The sequence below is a fragment of the Pollachius pollachius genome (assembly GCF_949987615.1).
Source record: "Pollachius pollachius genome assembly, chromosome: 8".
NCBI classification, from domain to species: Eukaryota; Metazoa; Chordata; class Actinopteri; order Gadiformes; family Gadidae; genus Pollachius; species Pollachius pollachius.
In genome coordinates, this window is record NC_136941.1 from 23,736,566 (window position 1) to 23,749,246 (window position 12,681).

At 48.8% G+C, this 12,681-nt stretch overlaps 1 protein-coding gene across 2 annotated transcripts in view; it reads right to left on the reverse strand.

Moving 5' to 3' along the window:
* Positions 1 to 1,537: 1,537 nt before the first annotated feature.
* camk1b (calcium/calmodulin-dependent protein kinase Ib) overlaps positions 1,538 to 12,681 on the reverse strand; it is a 36,961-nt gene continuing 25,817 nt past the window's right edge. For both annotated transcript variants that reach the window (XM_079741137.1, XM_079741136.1), the window contains 7 exons: positions 8,722 to 8,848; positions 8,547 to 8,622; positions 8,310 to 8,422; positions 7,717 to 7,795; positions 7,198 to 7,285; positions 5,624 to 5,732; positions 1,538 to 4,198 (listed from right to left, as the gene is read on the reverse strand). In XM_079741137.1, coding sequence (XP_079597263.1) covers positions 4,098 to 4,198; positions 5,624 to 5,732; positions 7,198 to 7,285; positions 7,717 to 7,795; positions 8,310 to 8,422; positions 8,547 to 8,622; positions 8,722 to 8,848 — 693 coding nt within the window. In that variant the 3' untranslated portion in view covers positions 1,538 to 4,097. The remainder of the gene's footprint in view (positions 4,199 to 5,623; positions 5,733 to 7,197; positions 7,286 to 7,716; positions 7,796 to 8,309; positions 8,423 to 8,546; positions 8,623 to 8,721; positions 8,849 to 12,681) is intronic.

A 12,681-nucleotide genomic window follows, 5' to 3' on the forward strand; every position in this document is an offset into this window, starting at 1 on the left:
AAAACATTGTGTGGCTTTTAACTCGCAAAGAGTTTGTCAACTCCTTCACCGTGCTACACCTCAGCAGTACCGAAGCACACAAACACACAGGGATGGAACGCCATCTTACACGTTACCCTGGGGGTCTAAACTAAAACGTGAACACACGTTTTGAGAGGGAAACATACTTAAAGCATACTTTTTATTTCCGTTCCCTTGTGGTGGGGATATGAAGGTGAGCCACATGTTGCCGTGAGGTTCTTTAGGTGCTGTGAGACTCAGGGCCCCACTTGACGGTTTCCACCCTGGCCCAGGGCGCCACATCCCCGTTGCTCCGTGGAGTCTCAGCGCCTCCCTCCCCTGAACCCTATAATCACACCCTGTTGTGCTGGATGGCTCCCGTGGCCCTCGGTCGACCACATCATTTCTACCCTGTCCACTGCGCCCCTGGTGAGGTAGACCACAGAGGGAGAGAGATGTAGGGAGGAAGAGTGAGGGAGAGAGAGAAAGAAGTAGGGAGGAAGAGTGAGGGAGAGAGAGAGAGAGAAGTAGGGAGGAAGAGTGAGGGAGAGAGAGAGAAGTAGGGAGGAAGAGTGAGGGAGAGAGAGAGAGAGAAGTAGGGAGGAAGAGTGAGGGAGAGAGAGAGAGAGAAGTAGGGAGGAAGAGTGAGGGAGAGAGAGGGAGAGGAGTAGGGAGGAAGAGTGAGGGAGAGAGGGAGAGAGAAGTAGGGAGGAAGAGGGAGGGAGAGAGGGAGAGAGAAGTAGGGAGGAAGAGGGAGGGAGAGAGGGAGAGAGAAGTAGGGAGGAAGAGGGAGGGAGAGAGGCCCGCCAACTAACAAATCCCTTCCTGGTCTATTCTAGATGATGTTCTATTACGACTACTGCTAATTAGATACAAAATTGAAACTAATTTGAAACTTGACTGCAGGTGAAGAAGACTCTCGGGAAGACCCTTCGCTCTTGTATTCAACAAATTGTTGAGTGTTTTGTGTAACATTACAATAGTACTGTTGTTGTGTCTTTCAACACGAACGCACTCATCAGTAGCACTTCAAGAACCCTTGCATTTCTGCATGCCCAGCTGCTGATGGAAATGTGGGTTTTGCGGCACTTCAGGTTTGCAGTAGCTCTAGTATTAGTTGTATATTGATTCTTTGATTGTTCAACTACACTTGCACTCGCTTTAGATTAAAAGAAGCTTCTGCTAAACACAACTCAATTATAACTATTATAAGGCGAAGCTGTTCTACGTCAAGCTGTTCCACAATGGTCAGCTCTATAAATATGATGTGTGCGGTGACTGCATGTACTTGACTGGCAGCCGTTACAGCAGCCAGCATGCAAGACAGACAAGCAAATATGTCCAGATCAGACCATAAGCTGAGCTGGCGAGGATTAGGCAGCAGCTGGATGTGAGGAATGTCATCGTCATGTGAACACTGTCAGCTGACACCGAGCACATGACCTACCAGGTGTATCTTCACCCCAGTAAGGTAAAAGCAGTATCGGGATGGAGCTCGAGGGATAGATCAGTCGGACACATAGTGCATAGACATGACATTTAATGTATACACTCCACCAATGCTTTACTTACAGATCGGTTCCAAGCAAACGTTTTTGTGAGTCTCGCTACTGGGCCATCATCAATATCCCATAATCCACAACGTCATTGATCCATACAGTCTGAGCTGGAGCCATAGACGGCCATCACAAAAATAGCAATGTCATCACAGTACAAATATCTTCATTCGTACAACTTCACCTTTTGACAGCTAAAGGTACTTTTCAGACAAAGCGGCTCATCAAAGAGAAAAGCAAGACACGGTCAAAGTGGAGGAGAGATGAGTTCCTGAACATGTTTCATATCCAGAGCTGCCCTGTCCCCTCAGCATAAGAAATATGCTGTGTGCAAAAGAAAACAACCGCTAGGAACAATATAATTATGATGTTCTCCTATAAAATGAGGACTTTGGTCGTTTTGACCACCAACTCCCTCTGGCCGCCATGAGTCAACAGGCTGTGGAAAAAAGAAATGCTCATTTCCCTTTCAAGGTTGTAAGGTCCTGGTTTGATTGGGTAGTTGCGCAAAATGTAGGTATTTATTTTTTATATGATTAGTATAATATTAATGTTTCATCTGTCCAAGAAATAGAGCAATTCATTGTATTTAAAAATAAATAAACAATGTAAACATATCCAAAGGGACAGGTTTTTGTACTGCACACACATACAATCACACACATACCCACGCCCACACACACACACACCAAAGATTGCACTTTAAACGTATTGAACACCTCAATACATTTGCAAATCAGCTGCAAAGCAATTAGTACAGTCCCTCTCCGTGAAGAGGAGCAGACCGTAGCAGTCGTAAGCAGCACTTCAACAACATGCATTACAGCACTGGAACTAAACGCCTTCGGAAGCCTCAACACACCGGTCCACCATCTTGATTCACACGTGTATCTCGCAATAATCAATAAAAAAAACGACATCTTTGGAGTCTTCTCAAAAGCTTGCAGACGCACTGCTGAATAATTATGTTTTTGTTTGGGTTGTTTTGTATCCATGTGGTTGATAATATAATAAAATGTTAAGTGTATGAGTGAACGACCGCTACAACTTTGCGACATCAGCGCATGCCTAACATAAGACCAAGCGTACCATCGTACACAGACCACTCAAAACACACTCTCACACCATTAAAAACACATGCACTCACTCACACACACTGAGGAGACAGAAATGGAATAATATTGTGACACGATGGGATATACATTTTAAAAAAAATATCTGTGTTCTCTGGGCATTAGATGAAGGAGGCATGGTTGACTATAGAACAGGTGTGAGTGTTGTTAAGAAATGATCGGTTGGAGTTTAGTTGTAGTTTACCAATTAAAAAAATGTGGGGCCACAGAAATGCGAGTGTAAAACGCTACCTTGCACTGCAGAATGGTTGTGTCTCACTGTATGTGAACACTGAGATTTGAGTTGTGAATAGGTCATGAAAGGGACATTTCTAAGAACATGGGACTTCAATTCAGTGTGGAATATTTCAATGAAGCCTCTGGTATTCTGTTGTTTTCTTTCTAATGTAACAAGACGTGAAAACATGGGGCAACATAGGTTCAACCCTAAACCTCATGAAACCACAACAATGGCCGCCATTTACACTGGTCTCCATGCAACAATGTTTGTAGGTGATAACGTCCCTTACACATAGTCGTTACAAAGAAAAGTATCTTATGTATACATATATATATATGAAAAAAAACTAGGACTAAATTCAGCAAGAAGAGCTGCATGGTTTAGAAGCTACCAGTGAAACAAACCTGGACAACTTGTTTATCCCAAAGGCACGGTAGACAACGAGAGACCCCTGTGTGTTAGTAAAGAGATAAAGGAGGGAGGGGAAGCCCTGTGGCTGACCACCATGCTGCTCCTCATGGGAGACTACCACCCTTTGGATGTTCACAAAGCACAGCCAATCCCTGCTCACTTAAAAAAAAAAAATTGTGTGTTCATAATATTCTAATATTTTTCTCTTCGGCTGAAGCCGCATTTTCGGATGGAATACTGCAATATATATCTATATCTATATGTCTCAACTAAGATGGAACGCACGACTGTGATAGAAACTTAACTACTGGGCTCATAAGAATGTGTTAATGCTCTCATATGCAAAGGTTTAATAGGAAAGGAGGGGGATGAAACAAATGTATTTATGTCAAGAAAAAATAAAACATGAACTGGAATACAAGCGGCGCGCTGAATCAATAAAACTGACTCAAACAAGCTCTGCCCTGCTACTGCGGAAAAACACAAAAACCCATGATACACCAGGGGTGGGGGAGCATGGCTGCCTCTTCCCCTCGAACCAGCCATCCTCTAATCCTTTGCTATCATCCAGTCTGTGAAAGTCGACTCCTGAAGAAACGTCGTCAGCATCATCACAATCATCATCCTCGTTGTCAACCTCACTATCAACCCCCCGACGACCAGCAACAATTATTTTCATCAACGACGGGTGGTGGGGCAGAAGCAGAGGCCTCGGGGGTCGCCCAGGAGTAAAAAAAAGGAGGGTCACTGGGGTCGATCAGGTGGCTGGGTGGGCCCTCAGACCCTGCTGGTGGTGTGGCAGCGGTAGGATGGGGGCAGAGACTCAGACTCATCAGCACCATCCGAACCCTGGCAGCAGCTGCCCTCCGATTGGGCATCTGGGAGAGGAGAGGAGAGGAGGAGGGAGGAGGGAGGAGAGGGGAGAGGAGGGAGGAGAGAGAGGAGAAGGGAAAGGAGGGGAGAGGAGAGGAGAGAGGAGGGGAGGAGGGAGGAGAGGAGAGGAGGAGAGGAGAGGAGAGGAGAGGGGAGGGGAGGGGAGGAGGGAGGAGAGGAGAGGAGAGGGGAGAGGAGGGAGGAGAGGAGAGGAGAGGGGAGAGGAGGGAAGAGGGGAGGAGAGGAGGGAGGAGAGGGGAGAGGAGGGAGGAGAGGAGAGGGGAGGGGAGGAGGGAGGAGAGGGGAGAGGAGAGGAGAGGGGAGGAGGGAGGAGAGGGGAGAGGAGAGGAGAGGAGGAGAGGGGAGAGAGGAGGGAGGAGAGGAGAGGAGAGGAGAGGAGAGGGGAGGAGGGAGGAGAGGGGAGGGGAGAGGAGAGGAGAGAGGAGAGGAGAGGAGAGGAGAGGAGAGGAGAGGAGAGGAGAGGGGAGGAGGGAGGAGAGGAGAGGAGGGAGGAGAGGAGAGGAGAGGAGAGGGGAGAGGAGAGGAGGAGAGGAGAGGAGAGGGGAGGGGAGGGGAGGGGAGGAGGGAGGGGAGGGGAGAGGAAAGGAGAGGAGAGGAGGAGAGGGGAGAGGAGAGGAGAGGGGAGAGGAGGAGAGGGGAGAGGAGGAGAGGAGAGAGGAGGGGAGAGGAAGAGAGGAGAGAGGAAGGGAAGAGGAGAGGAGAGGGGAGGGGAGAGGAGGAGTGGAGAGGAGAGAGGAGGGGAGAGGAAGAGAGAGGACGTAAGATAAGTTATGAGAACATACAATTATATTAAGTTAAGTTAAGGCATGTTCACTTTTATTGGCAAGACACTTTTCAAGATCGTCTTAAAGCCATTGTAAGCACAGGCCAAAGTATAGCAGAAAGTCAACTCAAAATGAATGATGATGGATGTTTGTATGCAGACATACCTTTGCACTAATACAACATATAACAAAACAAGCATCTATATACAGAAAGGACGTTCCTCTCCCGCCTGTTCTACTCTGGATCCTGACCCAGTGTGTACATCATGTTAATCTGGGACCCAGCAGTCTTTCTAAAATAGAACAGACTTTCTATGGGAAGACCTCAGAAAGTCTGGGCCTTGTTCCCTGTTTCATTACAGAGTTATTCCAGAGAAATATATTTGTGCGAGTGGTTGCTTTCGTAAGGGGATGTTATTTCAGAAGGGGAAGTATATTTCTGCAGCGGCCAGTTGACAGTTGAGTTTCAATCCCTGCCATGATTGAAACTGATGTCTCAAAATAAAACAAAAGGCCTTATTAGCCCTGATTGGACCTTTGATCCCTTGTCTCAATCTGGAGACCCCTAGCAGGCGGGGCTAGCAGGCAGGCGGTGCTAGCAGCTAGGCGGTGCTAGCAGCCGGTGCTGGGCTGTGTGACCTGTACCTGTGAGCTCCTCTGGCAGCAGCATGCTGGGCGGGTTGGGTCCCTCCAGGCTGGTCCCCAGCTGCAGCCGACGCATGTGGCGCACCACCGCCGTGGCGTTGAAGGCTTGCTGCGGAACCACAGAGACAACGGCATGAGGGATGAGTCTTAATAGAAGGAGGAATAGGGATTTTCTGTTCAGCCACTGCCTTTGAGGTCTGTGTGGTGCTCCAGGTGAGATCTCACTCATCTTTGGTTTACACTCCATTGTTAAGTTTACTCTTGAGCAAGAGGGCGGCTGGAGAATAATGTCCACAGGGCTCTCAGGTCTCACGCATTCGGCGTGAGACACACGCAATTCAGCCCACGCACACTCTCACATGCCACACTTCGTATTTCTCACGCAGAGAAATGACCAGGATAGCGCCCACCAACTCGCGCAGCTGTTTAACAGTGGAACAGGTAGGAATCAAATGGGTTCCCCGTACGTAGGGTTCCCAGACATGCCCTCTTTTTGAGACGTGTTTTTTTTAAAATGTGTCCGGGCGGATTTTATTAAAGCCTCATACATGTTCACATTGAATTTGCGTTGCGTTCCTCTGGCTCGGTCACAAACTAGTTAGGCTGTGCCCTCCCCTATTCAGCTCTGCTTGCTTTGCATTGGTGGAAGTGAGTAGGGGGAGTGGTTAAGTAGAGCCTTCAGATTGGACGGTTTGACTTACTTAGTTACTGTCATGTTTTGTATTTATTTTTTTACCATTATTGTTTTATAGGGACAAACATTAAATTAATTAAATTTCTCCTACAGGGGATTGATAAAGTTCTATCTATTGAACAGAAAGAAACCCTTGGTCATACTTTACACACTTTACCACAGCATTGGCCTACTGAATGCCACAGATATATTTTAAGCATTGGACTGAATGCCACATAAAATATATAATTATGTTTTTGCACATTTGCAACGTTTAAAAGTTCAAGGAAAAGTATTTGCCTCTACTGGTGTTGCTAAAGCCAATATCCTTTTGAGGCAGTGTTGTTTCTGAATATTAGTGTTAAGGGCCAATAATGCTTACTATCATACATTAGTCACCATGTCTGTGGACACATGCAGTCACATATAAATATATAACCCCCCCCCCCCCGACCAAATCTCACTCTGAACTCAGTTCAAAACTTGAGAGCCCTGTGTCTAGATAGTGAAGTAAAAATATGTTACTTGTAATGTGTGTGTAGAGCGAAAGAGTGTTTTTACTTTCTAACTTTTGAATGTTGTACACTGAGCTACGATCCAGCCCTGTTGAAATGTGATGTTGTGTTATTGTGTGCATCATGGGAATCCCACTCGGGTCCTTGCATTGTATTGTTGGTTCTCCAAGTGTTTCCATTTCCTTATTTCCTAAAGTGAATCAAATGTCGTCTAGTTACCACCGCTACAAAGACCCCTTCTACCCTGGAGACCAGTCCTGCACTGCAGCCAAACGACCCTTCTATTGTTTGACTTGTGGCCCAAAACGATATCAGGAATGGCTGAAATGAAAGAGTGAATTCATTCCACATGGAGTGAGAGTAGCACGGCTTGTATGTCGCCTCACCCTCCACTTGCTCTTGGCAAAGTTCTTTTTGATCTGCGCGCTGACGGACTCATGGATGTTCTTGTCCAGGGCCGTGTCGCCTGCAATCCTTCACAACACAGAGCAGACACAACAGAGTTCGAACAAATATCAAAGTCCCTTGGCTGGTGCCTGGTTTGTGTTAGTGTTCATGTGAAAGAAGCTGTGCTCAATGTATTGTTTTGGTCTGTCTTTGTGTGTGTGTGTGTGTGTGTGTGTGTGTGTGTGTGTGTGTGTGTGTGTGTGTGTGTGTGTGTGTGTGTGTGTGTGTGTGTGTGTGTGTGTGTGTGTGTGTGTGTGTGTGTTTGGTTCGGTGTGATGACTTGGTGTGTGTGTACCTGTTTGGGTCCGGGTTAAGGTCAATGTGTGCGTGTTTGGGACTATGTGTATGTGTGTGTGCATGTGTGTGTGTGTGTGTGTGTGTGTGTGTGTGTGTGTGTGTGTGTGTGTGTGTGTGTGTGTGTGTGTGTGTGTGTGTGTGTGTGTGTGTGTGTGCTCTACCATGGGTGCTGCAGGGCCTGCTCACAGGTGTAGCGTGTCTTCGGGTCTTTCTCCATCAGGTGAACTATGAAGTCTTTGGCTGTCGAGACAGGAAACAGGAAACCAATTATTCATGAGTATCTGCTGGCCTTTAGCACACACCCATAATAAAATAAAACATTATGTCCAGCCTTTGTGTCTGTAAAGATTAGTAACAGCCAAGCAGCTAAACCAAGACTTTGGTCCAATTCAGTGTTTTCTTATTGCAATCTGTTACTGTTGAAAATTACACATATAAATAAAAAAAAATATATATATATAAAAAGAACAAAGTCCCTGTGCACAGCCTTTTGATTCTCGGGTGCTGGTGATGTGCAGTCAACAATAGTATATCAAGTCAAAGAAGTATAAAATCCCCGCACACTGTTATAAGCTGATAAGCTGATTTATTTTGTGAATGACGTGTTTCGCTGTTGCTTCATCAGGTTCATATATATATATGTATATATATATATATATATAAACATGTAGGGTTTAGTAGCCTCCATGATAGCCTATTGCTTCTCCCACTGACCGAATGACATGAATCTGTAGTGATCACATTCTCCCCCTACCAGATTCTGAGATATCGTCCCAGTACGGCGAGTCAAACTCATACTCTGCCTTGAGGATCTGCTCAAAGAGTTTAGAGTCGTTCTCATCGTAGAAGGGAGGGTAGCCACACAGCCTGGGACAGCAGAGGAAAGGAGGTTATTCGTTCAGCTATGAGGAGGACCAGAACCAACACCGCCTCCCTGACAGCAGCATTGTTGACAGGAGGACCAGGGGGGGACCCAGAGACGTTGACTTACAGTATGTAGGCGATGACTCCGATGGACCAGCAGTCCACTGCCTTACTATAGGGTTTCTGAGCCAGGACTTCCGGAGCTGAGGAATATGAAGGGTTAGTGGAGAATGCGCTGACTCACACGTTAAATATGCAGCATAAGAAACACACACAAACAGGAGAATGCGAGCGCTGCGTACCGACGTATCCCGGCGTCCCGCAGGCCGTGGACATGACGCTGCCAGAGGCCTCGATCTTGGACAGGCCGAAGTCACTGATCATGATCTTGGAGTCCTCGTCCATGCTGTAGTACAACAGGTTCTCCGGCTGTTGGAAACCATGGAAACAAAACCAGAGGTCTTCAACCCCACAGCGACAAAAACCAGAGGCCCTCAGCCCCACAACAACACACACCAGAGGCCCTCAGCCCCACAACGACAACACAAACCAGAGGCCTTCATCCCCACAACAACAACACAAACCAGAGGCCCTCAGCCCCACAACTACAACACAAACCAGAGCCCTTCAGCCCCACAACAACAACACAAACCAGAGGCCCTCAGCCCCACAACTACAACACAAACCAGAGGCCTTCAGCCCCACAACGACAACACAAACCAGAGGCCTTCAGCCCCACAAGGACAACACAAACCAGAGGCCTTCAGCCCCACAACGACAACACAAACCAGAGGCCTTCAGCCCCACAACGACAACACAAACCAGAGGCCTTCAGCCCCACAACAACAACACAAACCAGAGGCCTTCAGCCCCACAACGACAACACAAACCAGAGGCCTTCAGCCCCACAACGACAACACAAACCAGAGGCCTTCAGCCCCACAAGGACAACACACACCAGAGGCCTTCAGCCCCACAACGACAACACAAACCAGAGGCCTTCAGTCCCACAACGACAACACAAACCAGAGGCCTTCAGCCCCACAACGACAACACAAACCAGAGGCCTTCAGCCCCACAACGACAACACAAACCAGAGGCCTTCAGCCCCACAACAACAACACAAACCAGAGGCCTTCAGCCCCACAACAACAACACAAACCAGAGGCCTTCAGTCCCACAACAACAACAACACAAACCAGAGGCCTTCAGCCCCACATCAACATCACAAACCAAAGGCCTTCAGCCAAACAACAACAACACAAACCAGAGGTCTTCAGCCCCACAACAACAACACAAACCAGAGGCCTTCAGTCCCACAACGACACAAACCAGAGGCCTTCAGCCCCACAACGACAACACAAACCAGAGGCCTTCAGCCCCACAACGACAACACAAACCAGAGGCCTTCAGTCCCACAACAACAACACAAACCAGAGGCCTTCAGCCCCACAACGACAACACAAACCAGAGGCCTTCAGCCCCACAACAACAACACAAACCAGAGGCCTTCAGCCCCACAACAACAACACAAACCAGAGGCCTTCAGTCCCACAACGACACAAACCAGAGGCCTTCAGCCCCACAACAACAACACAAACCAGAGGCCTTCAGCCCCACAACAACAACACAAACCAGAGGCCTTCAGCCCCACAACGACAACACAAACCAGAGGCCTTCAGCCCCACAACAACAACACAAACCAGAGGCCTTCAGCCCCACAACAACAACACAAACCAGAGGCCTTCAGCCCCACAACAACAACACAAACCAGAGGCCTTCAGCCCCACAAGGACAACACAAACCAGAGGCCTTCAGCCCCACAACGACAACACAAACCAGAGGCCCTCAGCCCCACAACAACAACACAAACCAGAGGCCTTCAGCCCCACAACAACAACACAAACCAGAGGCCTTCAGCCCCACAACAACAACACAAACCAGAGGCCTTCAGCCCCACAACAACAACACAAACCAGAGGCCTTCAGCCCCACAACAACAACACAAACCAGAGGCCCTCAGCCCCACAACAACAACACAAACCAGAGGCCTTCAGCCCCACAACAACAACACAAACCAGAGGCCTTCAGCCCCACAACAACAACACAAACCAGAGGCCCTCAGCCCCACAACAACAACACAAACCAGAGGCCTTCAGCCCCACAACAACAACACAAACCAGAGGCCTTCAGCCCCACAACAACAACACAAACCAGAGGCCTTCAGCCCCACACCTACAACACAAACCAGAGGCCTTCAGTCCCACAACAACAACACAAACCAGAGGCCCTCAGCCCCACAACAACAACACAAACCAGAGGCCTTCAGCCCCACAACAACAACACAAACCAGAGGCCTTCAGCCCCACAACAACAACACAAACCAGAGGCCTTCAGCCCCACAACAACAACACAAACCAGAGGTCTTAAGCCCCACAACAACACAAACCAGAGGCCTTCAGTCCCACAATGACACACACAAGAGGCCTTCAGCCCCACAACAACGACACACACCAGAGGCCTTCAGCCCCACAACGACACACACCAGAGGCCTTCAGCCCCACAACAACAACACAAACCAGAGGTCTTCAGTCCCACAACAACACAAACCAGAGGCCTTCAGCCCCACAACAACAACACAAACCAGAGGCCTTCAGCCCCACAACAACAACACAAACCAGAGGCCCTCAGCCCCACAACAACAACACAAACCAGAAGCCTTCAGCCCCACAACAACAACACAAACCAGAGGCCTTCAGCCCCACAACAACAACACAAACCAGAGGCCTTCAGCCCCACAACAACAACACAAACCAGAGGTCTTCAGCCCCACAACAACAACACAAACCAGAGGCCTTCAGCCCCACAACAACAACACAAACCAGAGGCCTTCAGCCCCACACCTACAACACAAACCAGAGGCCTTCAGTCCCACAACAACAACACAAACCAGAGGCCCTCAGCCCCACAACAACAACACAAACCAGAGGCCTTCAGCCCCACAACAACAACACAAACCAGAGGCCTTCAGCCCCACAACAACAACACAAACCAGAGGCCTTCAGCCCCACAACAACAACACAAACCAGAGGTCTTAAGCCCCACAACAACACAAACCAGAGGCCTTCAGTCCCACAATGACACACACAAGAGGCCTTCAGCCCCACAACAACGACACACACCAGAGGCCTTCTGCCCCACAACGACACACACCAGAGGCCTTCAGCCCCACAACAACAACACAAACCAGAGGTCTTCAGTCCCACAACAACACAAACCAGAGGCCTTCAGCCCCACAACAACAACACAAACCAGAGGCCTTCAGCCCCACAACAACAACACAAACCAGAGGCCCTCAGCCCCACAACAACAACACAAACCAGAAGCCTTCAGCCCCACAACAACAACACAAACCAGAGGCCTTCAGCCCCACAACAACAACACAAACCAGAGGCCTTCAGCCCCACAACAACAACACAAACCAGAGGTCTTCAGCCCCACAACAACAACACAAACCAGAGGCCTTCAGCCCCACAACAACAACACAAACCAGAGGCCCTCAGCCCCACAACGACACAAACCAGAGGCCTTCAGCCCCACAACGACAACACAAACCAGAGGCCTTCAGCCCCACAACAACAACACAAACCAGAGGCCTTCAGCCCCACAACGACAACACAAACCAGAGGCCTTCAGCCCCACAACAACAACACAAACCAGAGGCCTTCAGCCCCACAACAACAACACAAACCAGAGGCCTTCAGCCCCACAACAACAACACAAACCAGAGGCCTTCAGCCCCACAACAACAACACAAACCAGAGGCCCTCAGCCCCACAACAACAACACAAACCAGAGGCCTTCAGCCCCACAACAACAACACAAACCAGAGGCCTTCAGCCCCACAACAACAACACAAACCAGAGGCCCTCAGCCCCACAACAACAACACAAACCAGAGGCCTTCAGCCCCACAACAACAACACAAACCAGAGGCCTTCAGCCAAACAACAACAACACAAACCAGAGGCCTTCAGCCCCACAACAACAACACAAACCAGAGGCCTTCAGCCCCACAACAACAACACAAACCAGAGGCCTTCAGCCCCACAACAACAACACAAACCAGAGGCCTTCAGCCCCACAACGACAACACAAACCAGAGGCCTTCAGCCCCACAACGACAACACAAACCAGAGGCCTTCAGCCCTACAACGACAACACAAACCAGAGGCCTTCAGCCCCACAACGACAACACAAACCA